At 35.4% G+C, this 17687-nt stretch overlaps 1 protein-coding gene across 3 annotated transcripts; it reads left to right on the top strand.

The window, feature by feature from the left end:
- The first annotated feature begins 5933 nt into the window (after positions 1–5933).
- LOC117412226 (sodium- and chloride-dependent GABA transporter 1) lies at positions 5934–16550 on the top strand. Of its 3 annotated transcripts, none has more exons than XM_058988488.1 (15): positions 5934–6323; positions 7604–7949; positions 8235–8366; positions 8685–8785; positions 8988–9097; positions 9191–9323; positions 9901–10035; positions 10123–10226; positions 11025–11149; positions 11690–11802; positions 12507–12638; positions 12911–13013; positions 13219–13319; positions 13592–13759; positions 14518–16550. In XM_058988488.1, exons 2-15 carry the CDS (start codon positions 7712–7714, stop codon positions 14620–14622), a joined length of 1800 nt encoding a protein of 599 aa, XP_058844471.1. In that variant the 5' UTR covers positions 5934–6323; positions 7604–7711; the 3' UTR covers positions 14623–16550. The 3 variants fall into 3 exon arrangements, with proteins under 3 accessions (XP_058844471.1, XP_033876279.1, XP_058844470.1); XM_034020388.3 differs by having other exon boundaries at positions 7545–7949; XM_058988487.1 differs by lacking the exon at positions 5934–6323 and adding an exon at positions 6897–7092 and having other exon boundaries at positions 7545–7949.
- The last annotated feature ends 1137 nt before the right edge of the window (positions 16551–17687 follow it).

The raw sequence follows: 17687 nt of genomic DNA, 5'->3' as shown, positions 1-17687 counted from the left end.
AGAAAAGACATTGATAAAGTGCATTACTAGGTTCACTGTCTATAGTTCCTTTTCAAAACTTCAATTTTTTTTTCACAAAGAGCAGAAGCTATGTAACTAACTATGCACAGATTCAGTCTCCTTAAGTGAACCCGTTTCCACTTCTCGAGTTCTTTAACAAGAAATGTTCCAAGTATAAGCTGCTGCTTTAATTACCTCAGAGTGATATTTCATTTGGCATCTCAGTGGCATGCCCTTTCTGTTTCATTTACAACAGAAGCATTGCAGATTAAATTCAGTAGGAATTCTGCAGAAGCAATTCCAAATCAGCTACGACTGGCTGAAGCACATTTATGTCTGAACAACACCACAGATTTACTCATGGGTCAGGTTAGTACAGTCTGTATCAATGTTGTAAAATTAATTTGTATGCTTTTGTGTTGTTCTAATGAATAATTAGTTACTGTTAAAGCTGACATGCTTTGCCATGCTTAAGACGAACAACTGTATCGTGGGCCTAAAATACAGTATATAATAAAAATCAATGCGTATCAATTAATGTGTGTAATTTATTAAACACACAACATAGAGCAAAGCACCAGTACAGTAAAACCAGTGTTAGTTTGACTAGCTGTGTGAAATGAAAATCAATATTTGACTTTAAAACCAAGGTCACTGATAAGACCTCAGACATGATATGATTGTGTAACTAGTTTTATTGACAAGCCACTCTTCCACAGTGCAGACGCACAACACATCCTGATAGAAATCATTTTTTCCGATTGGTTAAGAATTTTGTCCACAGCAGCATTGCAAAATGATTCACTCACTTCATGACTACCAGGGCCGAATTAACCTATACGCAAATTACGCTATAGCGTAGGTGCCCCGTGAGGGCTTGTTTGTATCAGAATATCTCATAGAGAGCTCAAAGCAACCCACGAACACAAATAAGTGAGTCTCAACTGGGCTAACAGACCACACTGTAGTGCGTGAACTATCCTTAAGAGTGCAGAAAATATAAACCGTGTTCACAGCACTGTATTGGGGCATAACCGTAGAACTGTATGAGAACAATATAGACTACATAATAACCGCAGACAGATGGACACACTGATGACATTTCTCACATTTTTATATGGCAGCTCCACAATCGGGAGAATATATATTTTTCCCTCCATAATGAAATATAAAATGCAACGCCAATCACATTGAATATAAAAGCTTTTATTTTTTTAAAAAAAATTTTAATGCAATTCTTAAGGCTGCAAAACCTAATTTTGGTTTGAAACTGGAAAATGAATGGTTACCATGCACAGGCACTGACTGCATCTGTATTTGACACCTTGTTTTTTTTTTGTGCAAACTCCATGGCCGAACATGTATTTAAGACAAATAAAACCGTGCTCAGTTCTTCTCAGTGCTGGAAATGTCCGCTTCCCCACTCCATATACAATTGTCTCTCTCACACTCTCTGTCCCCAACACAGGGCCGGAGTAACCAATATGCCAATAACACCATTTGCCATAATATGCATAGAGCCCCCAAAATATGGGTTAGCGTAGGGCCCCCACGTCTTTGAATCATGCCCTGATGACTACCCTAGATAAATGTGGTCAAACAAATGCTAAGAAAACTGCTGCATGTATATCATGACAAACAATGCAGCGTGCAATGGTTATGAGAGACTGCACAACTCCCTGTGCATGTTGTTCCTTCTCACAACCTGCATTAAGCTGTTGGATTCTTGTCAGTATTGATTGAAGCCTTTCAGATGTTATAATCTTCTGCAGCCTGCTGTATCAGTCACCATTGCTTCAAACAGCACATGCACGGATCAGTATTTTCATCTAGAGGACCATTCCTTAAGGATGCCTGACACAGTGCTCCTTTCAGTAGGGCTGTGTTATAGACTCAGTATTTCCACAACATAGGGATAAGATATTTATACTTATACAATGATGATCTTAAAAAGTAGTCTGTAAAGAATGCAGGTTTGAGGACAGTAAAAATACAAGTGAGTTGAAATAAGATTACTGTGGCTTGCTGGCAACTGACTGACAGCTATAACTCAGGCTTAAATACACTGCAGTCCACTTCAGCTGGTTCAGCTGATTCGCTTAATATTGTCTCACTATGTTCTCTGGTCAAACCCTTTTTTTATTGACAGTCTGGAACAAATCAGTCTTTTTTTTGGGGGGGGGGGTGGCCTTGTCTATCTATCTATCTATCTATCTATCTATCTATCTATCTATCTATCTCTCTCTCTCTCTCTCTCTCTCTCTCTCTCTCTCTCTCTCTCTCTCTCTATATATATATATATATATATATATATATATATATATATACGGTACCATTTGCATTATAGATTTGAATCATTCAGTACAAATCATGCATTAAATCTGAAAATTGAGCTCCAGTAAGAATATCTAATTGCCACCTCATGTGGTCTCAAAGGTTCTGTCTTCAGTTGAGCAATCAAGTGTGTTGCCCAGTTTCACTTTGCCCAGTTCTTGAAATTGCACTGCAGGTTCATTAATGTGTGGCATGTTTCATACCCAGTCCCCAGAGGGAAAGTAAACCAGATGGGATTTGAAATGCTAAATTCCATGTTGTATCATTTAGTAGGTTAGTTCACCCCTCATTTACTTACCATTTACTTACCATCTGTCATTATTTCAGTGATTCAGATTGCATGCCTACATTTTGGATCTTATAGGAATTTATTCCAAATTGTCATAGGGACCTTTACCAGCCTTGAGGTAAATATTTACTCCATATTTCATAGGAAATTTAGAAAATACAAATATACAGTAGTTACATGCACTGTAGAATTGTGTTTCTACATATAACTGTATCATGGGATACATACAAATGAAAAAATAAATTACAACTAGGATACTTTGACACTAATTAACTTTGAATATGATATAGTATATTATTATACTGTAGTACTGCATGTGGTTTATCATTGTTCATGGGGAAGGGAGGGGGGTCAGATAAGACTAGAAAAGACAAGGAACATAAAAAGCACAAAGGGATAAGGCACAGGGTATATAAACCATTGGAATTGGGCACTCATTAACTTCAATAGTACAATACAGGAGCTGCTTAAGGGTGTGATTTATGGGGCTGAAACCTTAGAGCAGGCACCTGCTCACAGCTGAGATTTTTGAGGACTAGTGCGGTTCAATGAACAACCTTCTGCCCTGCAACCTAAAAAAGAAAAGGTAGGAGAATGTCTTTTTACAAAGCTTTTAACTCATGAGGGCAGCAGTGTGGAGTAGTGGTTAGGGCTCTGGACTCTTGACCAGAGGGTTGTGGGTTCAATCCCCAGTGGGGGACACTGCTGTTGTACCCTTGAGCAAGGTGCTTTACCTAGATTGCTCCAGTAAAAACCCAACTGTATAAATGGGTAATTGTATGTAAAATAATGTGATATCTGTATAATGTGAAATAATGTATAATGTGATATCTTGTAACAATTGTAAGTCGCCCTGGATATGGGCGTCTGCTAAGAAATAAATAATAATAATTATAATAATAATAATAGTGGTTAGGACTCTTGACCGGAGGGTCGTGGGTTCAGTCCCAGGTGGGGAACACTGCTGCTGTACCCTTGAGCAAGGTATTTTAACTAGATTGCTCCAATAAAAACCCAACTGTATAAATGGGTAATTGTATGTAAAAAAAATAATAATGTGATATCTTGTAACAATTGTAAGTCACCCTGGATAAGGGTGTCTGCTACGAAATAAATAATAATGAGTTATTAAAAGATGGCTTTCTATTTATTTTTATAAATAAAAGCATGTTTAAATGCGCATGTAACTGTTGTCAAAGAAGCCAACAAAAGAACAGACAATGTAACCATCAAACAGTTTATATTCATCTTTGAAAAGCCAAGTAATACTTCAATAAACAATTCCTACTTTTGTCAGTAGCCTGCAGGACCTGTTGAACAATCCTTTCAACTACATAGGCTTAGCCAGCACTGACTGTGTGATGTACAACAGTACAAGAGTTAATAGGTGTTTAAATATTTATTGAGCAACAGTGCTTTTTAGCAGGAGGTCACATTCTCTTTCTGCTTAAATATTGCTGTTAGTGACAATGACACTACCAGAAAGGCTTACATTGATATATACATTGGATCTTACAGGTCAGCATCATTTTTTTGACTTCTTGAAAACACAGTGCTAGATTTTTAATTTTTCAAAGATGTGTGTCAATAATGTCAGTTATACTGTCAGTTAATGTCCAGGCAAACGTTTGACAGGTGCACTTTCCAGATGGGAAAGTTTTAAGACGTCATTGAATGATCCGTCTTTCTTTTCCTGCACCGTTCTGTATCGTAGATTATTCAAAGGAACATATTGTGTGGTGCATGTCATTCGCATGTGGGAGTGCTTGTTGTGGTCTGGTCTATTATAATAACATATCAACAGTACAGAATTCTTTGACCGTTTCTCTTAAGTAACTACCGGTAATTTCATAACTTTTTTCCCTCTTGAAAACCGTCCTGCCGATTGCACAAACATAAATCCACAGGACGACCATACCAGTTGCATATTCATAAATTGCTACCTACTCTTGTTGATATCGATTCTTCACACGCCAGTGGAACAGTTGCCATTAGTCGTTGGCACGCGTGTCATGTGACATTCACGTGTCATGTGAAGTTCAGCTAAATCTTACAAACGTTCTCCTCTTAAATGTAGACTTTTTTTCGGAGGGGGATCTTGAAAAAATTTTAAGCTGCCATAAAAATAAGCAGATAAATGTGAAAGTTGTTTTTAGGAGCGTTATGTAATTCATATGCCTTTATCTCTTATATAAAAAGTAATGTTGTTATTATTATTAATAGTCGTAGTAGTATTAGTATTATTATTGTTGTTGTTGTTGTTGTTGTTGTTGTTGTTGTTGTTGTTGTTGTTGTTGTTGTTTACCAAGTGTTGAATGTTTTCTGTATTTCAATTATACTTCATTAAAACGTCCCTACTAACACGGTGGTGCCCAATCCTCTAGCGGGAAACTGTTCATTTATCTCAATGTGGGAGTTAAATTCTGCATTTAGTGTGTTCAATTAAGTTCCCTCACAAGGGCATTTTATTTCTGGAGACAGCAAGCTAAGAAGATTATAAGCATCGTTTTCAATTTATCTCACACCTCCAGACCCCCTTTATTGACGAATTTCCTTATCACATTTTGCCAGAAACTAGACCACGGTTGACATCTAGTTCGTAATATGCCAGTTTCAAATAACTGATTGTCTGGCAGAAAATTAGTTTACGATTTGCTCACCAGAACCAATTTTCTGCACCAGCTCGTTGTTTCTGCCTCCAGTATTTCGTGACAGGTGCAAATATGGTTGTGTTTTACCCTATCATTGTTGTTCAATAAACAATGATAACAGCAGTGAGTTACATATATAAAGTGGGTATTATTTGGTGGATAATAATAATAATAATAATAATAATAATAATAATAATAATAATAATAATGTTTTTTTACGAACCTTAGCTAGATAATATCTGTCTAAAAACGCATACTGTACTCTTAATTTCAGACTCAAAATAAATCTAGTTTTACTGTATTAACTTGTTTTCTACATGTGCATATAAGTGCATAGCTGTTTCATGTTACATCTTGTTTGAAAATCAAATGCAATACTTTCAGGCGGTACTAAAATGTACGTTAGCTGGCTCCTATCCAGCATCAGATGGCATCCATTGTATTGAAAATCAGAATCAGATCAGGTAACTGAGTGAAAAATGTGAACCTGCTCCAAAAGAAAAAAAAAAATCAAAAAACTTTACGAACTGCCACACTCGATCAAACGCAAAGCCACATTACATAAGGCGCCATCTGACCATGACCAGTATCAAAGTATCAAATGCTGTAAAATAACCCACTATGTGAAAAACCCAAGCCAAATAAAGCCTTGAGACAAGAAGATGCTCCAGTCGAAAACCCGCTGCGATCTCAGTGGTAGATATGTTGTACATGGGAGGGCTGACTTCCAGATGACATTGACGCTATGTAGACGAGAGTGTGGATTTGTGCTTCATGTAACGTTTCTGGTGGTTGATGTTAGACGGTGGCACAAGGAGAAGAGGCTGCTCCTTCTTTGTGTTGGGGTTTACTTCAGCACCACGCACCTGTGGACAGCATCATTCATAGAGGCACAGTCTCATTTCCCACCAGGATAACGTCCATGGTTGTTTAAAAGGCTTTTGTTGGAAAAAAATAAACTTTCTTTGGTTGGTCCCACTACTTTAACTTCAAGAATAAACTGCGGATGCCTCCACAACCAACGCACTGACAGATACGACGATTTTGCTGTGAGTATTTCTGTTTGGTTTCTAATCAGTAATTAATACAGTACATAAATAGAAAACATTTGGAAGTACTGAAGTTATACTTGTTTTTAGGATTTTTATTTATTTATTTATTTATTTATGTTTTTGCCAAAAAAATAAATATAAAGTTTTGTTTGAAAAAAGAAAGCCGTTTATTTGATCCAATATTTCCTTAAATGCTACCCAGATTTAATTATTTTATTATTTGCCCACTGTAATAGGCAAGTTATATTTACAACAAAGAGGAATAAAGCAGCATCTTTTTTATTTTCTAGCCTGACTCGTGTTTCAGTGCTAACAGTAAACGCTGTCACTTTCGGTGTATGTCAAAGACACTGAATAGACTATCTTGGAAAATTTGTCAGCAACATAACATGAAAAAATTAATTTAGAAAGTAGCGAAAACATTCTGTCTCCTTTAAAAAAAAAAAAAAAGCTACCTGTGTGCAAACCTATGGAAATGAGTTTAAGCAAAGCTGACAAAGAGGGGGGAAAAAAGAGCGACCATTGCTTGGTATTTTAAGACTATGATATGAAATTTACCATCAGTTTAAAATGTTAACATGCAGAATTATCTGTTTTTGGAACGCTGCAATCGTTATTAATCCAGTGTAATTTTGAGGGTAGTGTTTGGCACGTTCATGTGCAATTCGCTTTGCTTTGGTGTTCATAGTAAGGGGATAGTGGATGATGTGTTTTGCTTTGGTTTTCACAGTACTAAAGGGATAGTGGATGCACTTGATACACGCAGGTAGTCTTGATCTTTAAAATCGTTTTACAATTATTGTCTTTGATATTTTGAGCTAAGTCAGATGTGTTAAATGTTAAAAGAAAATCTGCGGGGAAATTGTGTAAGAGCTATCACACGTGTGTTTATTTTAAATATTTTTTAAATTCGGTAGTGGGGGTCAATAGAAGTTGAACATTTGGTAACGTTGTGTACGAAAGGTACTACTCATTGGCAACACAGTACATTGCACCGATAGGTAATACCTTCTTCGCTGTAGAGTGCAATAGCAACAATATATTTGAGCTATGTTTATTACTGTAACTATTCTCGTAAATCTTGTCCATTGGTATATTTTGCCTGGTTAGTAATTTGAAACATTCCTAATTTTGAAGGAAGGTATTTTAAAAGAAAGTGTGATTGGGGGTTATTTGTGTATAAGACACTGATGCTAACGACCCCATATCTGTTTTCAGGTTAACCGCCTTCCTGGGTGGCACTTTTTAAGCAGAATCAGCGCCTATTTGTTTTCCAGTTATTTGTCGGTCCCATAATTGGGTAAAGAACCGCGAAGCTGCTGTCTACGTGGTCTGGTTCTGAAATCTCCCGTCCGTCTGCCAGGACCTTTGCCAAACCAAGAGACATGGCGACAAATGGTACTAAAACAACAGATGGACATATCTTAACTGAGGTTAACGAGACACCACCTACTAATGACAAACCAAAAACGCTGGTGGTGAAAGTGCAGAAGACGAAAAAGGAGCTTCCCGAGAGAGAAAATTGGAAAGGAAAATTTGATTTCCTTCTTTCTTGCGTGGGCTATGCAATCGGACTGGGCAATGTCTGGAGATTTCCTTATCTGTGTGGCAAAAATGGTGGAGGTAAACAAGATTTCGTTGGCTTCAAGGAGTGTTAAAAAGGAGTACTGTACAGAATGTTCTTTAACCCTCCCTTCCACCTGTACATTAATACATTATAAGCATTTGAATATTTATAAAGGTGGACGAACAATTAAAAATAGTGATATATTGATTTTAAAATGAGTTTATATATTAATATTTAATAGTTTTGTTTAAAACAAAAAAACAAATTTAACAGAATATTGTAATTACAACTACTTTTAGAAATGTAAAAAATACAATATTTCTTTATTACTTTCTGTCCAGGAGCCTTCTTGATTCCCTATTTTCTGACCCTCATATTTGCTGGAATGCCCCTGTTTCTTCTCGAATGCTCCCTTGGTCAATACACGTCCATTGGGGGACTTGGAGTCTGGAAACTGGCTCCTATGTTCAAAGGTATTATATTTTATAAATGAAACCATTATATTTTCAGCCATTGCAATTGAATGCATTCGGTGCTTCATGTTGTCTGTTATTATTAATTCCACAAACTGTAATATGTAAATTACATCACAGTATAATTGTAATGGAAATAATATTGTTCAAATTAGTAAAATAATATGGGCAGAGTTACATAGTGTATATGCTTTGGATGATTTGTCATTTTATTGTGCAGATTCTATGTGTTTACACTGGATATTGTTTTACTGAATAAGATCATTTACTTTTTGAATCATCCTTATTTTAATGTACAATCCTTTTTTTGCACTATAGGTGTGGGTCTAGCTGCTGCTGTCCTGTCTTTCTGGCTAAACATATACTACATTGTCATTATTTCCTGGGCTATTTATTACCTGTATAACTCCTTTACCACTGTAAGTATATTTATTTCCATGCAAATTAAAATAGAATTATATTCTATAATCTATACCAGTGAAAACAGTTTGCCTACAGATTCTCAAATCAGTTCATGTGCATGTGTTCCTTTATTATAATGTCCTGCAGTAGCCAATTTGGTAATTAAAACAAGTTATCTTCTGGGTTTCTTGAAAAGTCACTTAATCCACTGTTTTCCAGGAGCTTCCTTGGCAAAGCTGTAATAACCCATGGAATACAGATCGATGCTATACAAACTACAGTATTGTAAACACCGCCAACCTTACAAGTGCAGTCACGGAGTTTTGGGAGTAAGATACTATCATTTTTTTGTAATGTTACAAAAACGCATTCCATGCTGAGGGGTATAGATATTTGACATATTTTTGTAATTGTTTTTGTAGACGCAACATGCATCAGATGACAGATGGGCTGGATCAACCAGGGCAAATCCGGTGGCCGCTAGCAATAACTCTGGCAATTGCATGGGTTCTTGTGTACTTTTGTATCTGGAAAGGTGTTAGCTGGACTGGAAAGGTGAGGGACAGGTGTTGAACATTCTAAAGCATGTGGATTCTTGATATTCAAAGCATATTTAATCTCTTATCTAATGAGGTGCTGGTACAGACAACTTGAAGTGTAGGTAAAGTATGCACATTTAATCACACAAATAATACAATGTTTAAAATGTAAAAACTCATTGGGTCTACTGTTATTTCAAATATTATATTTACAATATTAGGAGACCTTTACATGCCCAACATTCAATAATAACACAAAAAATGCAACCCTCAATGCTGTAGATCCACATATCCAGTTTTTAAAAATCCCTTGATTAGCCCCATATTTCTAACACCACAATTGCTGTGGTGTAAAACCCTCACATTAATACAATTAATACATTAAAGCAATTATGCTAATTTACCAATTTTTGCAAAGTTCCTACTTTTCCTTATTTTCTTTCTTGGGTTTAAGACACGTTTAGCAGATTGACATGCAATCCCACCCCTTCCCACGCCCCGCCCCAAACAGATACTTAACTTACATTACCAGGCTAGCATAATAAAACTGTTTTTTTTTATTAAAATGATGTCCAAATCATTTTGTTTTCCAGGTGGTTTACTTCTCTGCCACCTATCCATACATCATGCTGTTTGTTTTATTTATCCGTGGAGTGACTCTCCCTGGTGCCAAGGAAGGAATCCTGTTCTACATCACTCCTGAATTCAGCAAACTTAAAGAATCCGAGGTATGGCTCCCAGGATTCCCATCTCTCATATAGCGTCCTGCCCTTGCTGACTGTGCCCTGTTAAAACATCTACTTTTCATTTCTCAGGTATGGCTGGATGCAGCCACACAGATCTTCTTTTCCTATGGGTTGGGGCTGGGCTCATTGATTGCCCTTGGAAGTTACAACCCTTTCCATAACAATGTATACAAGTAAGTGGGGAAAAAAAGAATCTTGTGCAACTAATATTTATTAATGTTGAAATAAAAATATGCCAATCAGCAGAGACTACTGAAAATGTATACGGTACAATGTCAAATAAACAGACTAATGGGGGCATGTAAGCAGTCTGGTTAAGTTTTTATCTTGTATTTATCTTGCTCTTATTATATTACTTGTACTGTAACACTTGAAATGTATTTGCTTACGATTGTAAGTCGCCCTGGATAAGGGTGTCTGCTAAGAAATAAGTAATAATAATAAGTTGATTTTCTGGACAACTATCCAACTGCAGGCACCATGCTTTTTAGTTTTAAAATCATAACTATTGCAACCCGCAAAATCCTAATTAACATCTATCACGTTAAAAAAAAAAAAAAAACTAAAAAAAAACTGATAACAATAGTGTAATAATATTGGTCCAGGTAACTGGCAATTAATAGACTTCTCCTTCTAAATGTTTCCTATAGCAAAAGCATAGTGAAAGCATGCTAATGCATAAGCAAGTATTGTAAAGCCCAGAGAGGCAAGGTAAAAGATATTTTTAAAAAACGGTCAACTATGGTAAATACATGGTATAACCTTGGGAAAGGCATGGGAAGACTGTTAAATGACTGTGCAAATGCACCATGGTAAACTTGTATAAGTGTCTGGATAATGAGCTCCAGATAATATACTGTGTATACAAAGTTAAAATATTTTTATATTCTATACAATCAATTTAAGAAATGTCAGTGAATGTGGTCATCTGCAAAATGGAAATAAATACTATGCTTTTTCCTGATCCATAGGGACGCCATAATTGTGTGTTGCATCAATTCTGCTACCAGTATGTTTGCTGGCTTTGTCATCTTCTCCATAGTCGGCTTTATGGCCAATGTCACAAAGAGGCCAATAGCAGATGTTGCTGCATCAGGTAATTTTTTTCCTAATAAATAATGAAATTGACCATGCATATACTGTGATTTATCAGTATAATAACAGATTAAGTTTTTTTTTTTATTATTACAATTCGATACACTGATAATATGGCAGAGATGTTTACATCAGATTTGAAAATGAGGTGTTTGTAATTCAGCCCTCCAATACATATTTCCTGTTTTGTAGTATGAAGCCATGCAGAGAATAAATATTACACTGGGCTATTGGTTTTAGTCACGTTATCTTCTCTGGAGGAAGAATCTGGCTTCAAATTTGTTTATTACCATTTCTTTTACCCCTTTGCAATAGTGTCTTCCCCTAGGAGCTGGTAATTCTCTGTCATCTTACTGAGCCAAATTATCATCTCCATTTGCATAACAAACTAAACACAGACCTTGTGAACCTGAAACAATGGATTTCCGTTGTACAATGCATTACAAATAGCAGCCCTGTATCTCCCAGAATATGTCCTCTCACTTTGACTATATCTAAGACCCATGACAGCACATTTCAATTCTATATGTTTTTTGTCAAGGTCCTGGATTGGCCTTTTTAGCTTACCCAGAGGCAGTGACGCAGTTACCCATATCTCCACTGTGGGCCATTCTGTTCTTCTCCATGCTGCTTATGCTTGGGATTGACAGCCAGGTAACAGTGTTCTGCATTTCTTCATTTCTAAACTGACACATACACAGGATGTCATTTTGAAGAAAAGAGTGCTGTAATGTTTAGCTGATAAATGATCAAAGGGCTTGTGTTCAACTCCACAGAACACTTGGAATCTCAGTTCATAGCATTCACTGCGGGTGCCCTCTGGTCAAAGAGAAATATTACTTGTTACAAGAAGAAGACCAGCACTCACTTCACATCTTTTTAAAAAAGATTACATTATTTAGTTTTTAAAAATGTTAGACACATTGTGGCTAGATGCCTTCCTCATAATTTTAACTGAAGCTTCAAGAATATAATGCCACTGTTCTTTCCTTTAACTAAGTAGTATATTTGTAAATGATACAATTGCTTTTCCCAGATTTGCAATTACACTTCACAGTCTCAGAGCTTCTGTGGTAATTAGTGTGACTACCATGACCAATTCTCTAAAAAAAATTATTTAATTAAGGTTGAAACAAAAACCTGGGCTTTTAGAGGTATCCAAGGGCAAGGATTGAGAAGCTCTTTCATTAAATGGCCATTGTATTTATTTCTCTAAAGATTTGTAAGGGATGTTATACTCATTTAAAGTGGTCATTATAAATTTATATGTAATGTTGCAGAAATGTTAGTGGTAAAATAAAGTTATTTATTTTTTTAATTTTAAATCTGATTAATAACCTGCATAATATGTTTCTTAGTTCTGCACAGTGGAAGGATTCATAACAGCTTTGGTTGATGAATTTCCAAAGCTTCTGCGTCCCAGAAGAGAGATCTTTATTGCAGTTGTGTGCTTCGTGTCATATCTAATCGGGCTATCAAATATCACCCAGGTAACCTTTATCCTTATTATTTAAGTCTGACACTTAAAAATGCACAAAAATGCATAAATATATATATAGCATTCTTACTTCTGTTATGTTTCTGATTTAAGTAAATGTACTATTCTTCTGTATGTAAACGGAACTTGCTCTTTGTATTCAGTAACTGCTATCAATAACAACCAAGAGAAACCGTTTATAAGAATATTATAATATGAACATTGCGCGCAATACAATAAGAACTTTGTAGCAAGGCTTATAACACAATGTTGTAATGTCACCAGGGTGGGATCTACGTGTTCAAACTGTTTGACTACTACTCTGCCAGTGGAATGTGTCTTCTGTTCCTGGTCTTCTTTGAGTGCATCTCCATATCCTGGTGCTATGGTATGTATTAACTTATAGTGACAGATAGTAAAGTCAACTAAACTTGCCCTGCCCTCATACTGAGTCCTTTCGAGGCAGTCCGGTCCCCACCTCCTTGAACAAAAAGCCTAGCAATGGTAATGTGGCAGATATTGAAATACATTACATGTATGCTTGTCTTATAACACATGAGGTACATCCCCCTCTCGCTTGTGTCTTTTTGAAGGTGTTAACAGATTTTATGACAACATTGAAGAAATGGTTGGATACAGGCCATGTATCTGGTGGAAACTGTGCTGGTCTATCTTCACTCCTTTAATTGTAGCTGTAAGTTATCTTTTGTTTTACTTTTAATAGTGGCCCAGCGATGTAAAGAAGGAAGCATGTTAATTTCACTTATACACACAAGCTTTCAAGAGAACATACAGGAGTTCCCTTTATCGGGTGAAATCCAGATCCACCTGATGGAACACTGTCTCAAAAGTATTGAAAGCTTGCATGAAAATCATACTAAATGCAATTAAAAAAGGATAATAAAATCAGCATTTGTATGCAAAACAACTCCTCTTGTGTAACCCTTTCTGTTTCCTCTACCCCAGGGTGTATTCTTCTTCAGTGCTTTCCAAATGGTTCCGCTGACTATGAACAACTACGTTTTCCCAGCATGGGGTCAAGGGGTTGGGTGGTGCATGGCTCTCTCTTCCATGCTCTTAATCCCTGGCTTTATGGTTTACCTATTTGTCACGCTAAAGGGCTCTCCAAAAGAGGTAAGGAAATTCTCTGTATAATTTTGATAAAATCAAATACAGTAGCATGCCAATGGAAAAAAAAAGTTTTTGTTAACAGGCATTTAGATAAAGAGGAGTTTGACTGGTAAGGTAGGTTGTGTAACATTTCACCAGTTCCGATGAAGAGGGTTGTGTTGTATCCCAAACTAGTTTCTTTTCCAGTTTCAAAGATGTGCATGCATTGCTGCAGTTCAGTCGTATACCTCAAGATGTCCATAATGAACACAATAACTGTGGGCTAAGCTTAAAACATTCTATTATGATGAGGAACAATTCCGGTCATTTTAAAAGAAAGTATACATATTTACAAGGATTTAAATAAATGTAGTCAGTTATGCACCCTTGAGTTTGAATCGATCTCACAAGTGAAATCAGTTAAGTAGTCCCAACTTTGTGGACAAACCACAGCACTATTCAACAAAATTGACCGGCCAGCTTTGCTGGCAGTCTCAAAGAACTCAAGGATTGAATGGGCATAAGGACTTAAATTCTCCCTCACCTCATAAGAGGGAGGTCCCTCCTGGGCAGGCTTGAGGTACGCTCGTGGGGCAATGTGGGTTGGTCACCTCATTGCCACTGGATAGCACTGCAATTCATCCATTCAGGAGTAAGTTAATCAGAAAATAAATAAATAAATACATATATTGATAGACAAGTAAGATCTGTGTATTATGCAGGAGGAAAACCAATGTACATGTGATACAGTAACTGAATCGTTTTAAACTATGTGCTTCCAGCGCCTTCGACAAATGATTCAGCCTTCAGAAGATATTAAGAATCAAGGGAGTGGACCGGAGCATGCTGAGAATGCCAATCCTGTCATCGAAGAAGCCTACATCTAAACCTGTTCAAAATGTCAACTCTAATGCAGAAAAAGTAATCATGGTTGTACGTGACCAAGGACTTACATGTCTGAAAAATATTTACCTACCTCCAGGGGCAAAATTTGACAAACCTGATTACAAAACTTGTTTTCTTATTTTATTTTATTTTTCATTCGTAAAAATCTACCTAGCAATGTCCTAGCGATAGTTTGTATTGCATATGCAAAATGTAGACTGTTAGGGTTTCTAAAACGTTCAGTTATATCCATTTAACTACTGTAATTTGAACTACAATTGAAATTGGATGCTGGTGTATAATATGTTAATTCGCAGGACACCACGATTATGACAAGCTAACTTTTATGATACTGTATTTACATGTTATTGAGCTATAAAACTACATACTATTACTGGAATCATTTTAGAATAGAGTAAGTTTGATTGTACAGTATATTAAGAAAATGTGTAACATTTTACAAACAAGAGCTGAATACATATATTTAAAAGGCAGGTAAGAGCAATATAAGATTAAGTTTGGAAACTAAGGATTTATGAGCTATGCTTTTTATGGGAATGTGCAACAAGCATGGCCAAATGGTATGTGGCTGGAATATCTTTATATTCCAATGGATTGTATTTTGTAACACAAACATATGTTTTCATCCACAGGGCTGGGACCAATAGTCCTTTAGTACATGGCCAGTATTGACAGCTATTAACGGTAACCCTTAAAATGATTAAACACCTGTCAACAAATGAGATTAATATTGGGAAAGACTGTTACACTTTGATCTTACTTTTATAACAACTTTGTATGTTATTGATTTTTCTTTTTAACAATTGCTGATTTTTAACATTTCACAGCACAAAGACATTTTCCGTGTAACATCTAGATTTGATGAAACTAAAAAAAAAAGCACCTCACCATATCATTGTGAAGCACGGGCTGATCTTTTCATAAAAGAAACATTAAAACTGTGATGGCCCATTAGCTGAAAATCCAAACCTGCTTCTTTCATTAATGTGCCAACCCTCAGGTACTGAATTGAATAAGAGATGGTGGAAGTGACCAAATTTCTCTGAAACTGTTATATCAATATGTGCTATGAAGGCCTTAAGCCAACAATGAATCAATTTATTTGAAGCCACAGTTTACTTAAATGACTGTGCAAGTTTTTTTTTATCTCTTAAATCTATGCTTAACAGAAGGGGTACCAGTGATAACTACAATTGTCGGCAGACTACAGGGCACTTACATTACCGGAACAAGATGTTTTGATTTTTATATGAAATATATTAATAACAGTACGTTGGCAATAAATATCTAGAGAGAGTTGACTTTTTTTTTTTTTTAATTGTCCCTATTTATATAGTTTACCGGTTAAAAGCACATAGCTTTAATCCACAAACAATTGCCAATGTATCTACTTTGAGAACATGTTAGTTTGCTTCTATGGCAGCTATAAGTGACAGGGATCTGGTTAAAGAAGTCATTTTTTTTCTTTGCAAAGCTATATAACTAAAATGTGCAATGAATATATGTCTGGTGAATTTTGTATAACGTTACCATACTGCAGTTTTATCTCTTAAATTATGTTGTAAAACTGTACTGAGTAAAACATGTAACTGTAAGAATCTGTATGAGTTTTTTTTTTGGTCTAAATGTAAAAGAAAAAAAAAATTATTGGCTGTTTTCTGCAATAATATGTTGAACTCAGAAACGTAAGCACATAGCTAATGGAAATGTAAAAAAAAAAAAAAAAAAAAATAGTTACAACGTCTAGTAGAAATAATTGTTTTGTATATTTCTGACAGTTTCATGGGCCTAATGTATAATAATCTATAAAAATAATATAACTTGTAAATGTCTCTAGATTGTGTTATATGAAAAAAGCATGATTGTCATATATGTTTCCAGACTTTCAAATAAAGACTTTATTATGTTGTGTGCTGTCTCATTGGTCTTTTTGTATATATATATATATATATATATATATATATATATATATATATATATATATATATATATATATATATATATATATATATATATATTTACAGAAATTGCCTCTAGATTATCCAGTCAAGGGTAGTACAATTTTAAAAATGAATGCAATATTATAGAAGCATGTTCATGGTCATCTGAAGCAGTGATTATACTTAAACTGTGACAAATTCAGCACAAATTTAATAACCTCACAGTCCATGAATTGATAGGTTGAGAGGCATATGTGATTCTCATTCACGTTATCTGTTTATTTATGTATTTGTTTATTTATCTTGTAGATCCTAAAAATCCTGTATTAAATAATAATAATAATAATAATAATAATAATAATAATAATAATAATAATAATATATCCTGCCTTGACATAGCCCCAGAGGGCACACTTGTAATTTAAGAACAACGATTTTGAGACGCAAACCTCCCAGCGAAAATGTAAGCCCAGCCCACAACTTGATCTACTGTAAACTCACTTCGCGGAGACATAGCAGGTACAGCAAAAATCAATCTGTATGCAAAAAAAAAACAGCCTTCTGGAAAAAAGGGACATATTATTTAATTCTTACTGTTATATTAACAAAACCACAGCTGAGAAGTGGATGTTAATTTTCAAACAACTGAAGTAAGTAATCAGAAGTTCACTTAACTTTTACAACTTTTTTTTAAAGTGGGGTAGTGAGTTTACTGTAATTCAAAACATATTTATATACTGTATTAGAAATACCCAAAGCATTGGACATTGGCAAACAAAACAAAAAACAAACACAAAAAAAAAACGTATATGGTGTTGATTGATGCACTGTTTAGTTCGTTATTGAAAGTATTTGTGTGTGTGTGTGTGTGTGTTTGTGTGTTTTCCCCCGAAATCTGATTAAGCCAAGTGCGTGTGGTGTTAGGTGTTTATTTCTTAGTTCATTGTGGTCTTTTTGTTGTTGTTGTGTGTGTGTGTGTTTTTTTTTACGTTTTAGAAATGTATGGACATTTAAAGAGCATCGCAGAACATTGGTAATCGAGTTAATTAGAGGTAAATACAACATACGTTTTTGTTTATGAATATTAATTCTTGTGGCAGTACCCT

This window comes from Acipenser ruthenus, chromosome 16 (genome assembly GCF_902713425.1).
Source record: "Acipenser ruthenus chromosome 16, fAciRut3.2 maternal haplotype, whole genome shotgun sequence".
Classification (NCBI taxonomy): Eukaryota; Metazoa; Chordata; class Actinopteri; order Acipenseriformes; family Acipenseridae; genus Acipenser; species Acipenser ruthenus.
This window is presented reverse-complemented; position numbering and strand designations above follow the sequence as displayed.

Excerpts from the sequence above, each read along its gene's own strand:
- LOC117412226 (XM_058988488.1), top strand. The coding sequence starts at position 7,712 with ATGGCGACAAATGGTACTAAAACAACAGATGGACATATCTTAACTGAG. Across the intron at positions 13,320-13,591 it reads TCACTCCTTTAATTGTAGCT|GGTGTATTCTTCTTCAGTGC; the intron begins GTAAGTTATCTT and ends CCTCTACCCCAG. Across the intron at positions 13,760-14,517 it reads TAAAGGGCTCTCCAAAAGAG|CGCCTTCGACAAATGATTCA; the intron begins GTAAGGAAATTC and ends ATGTGCTTCCAG.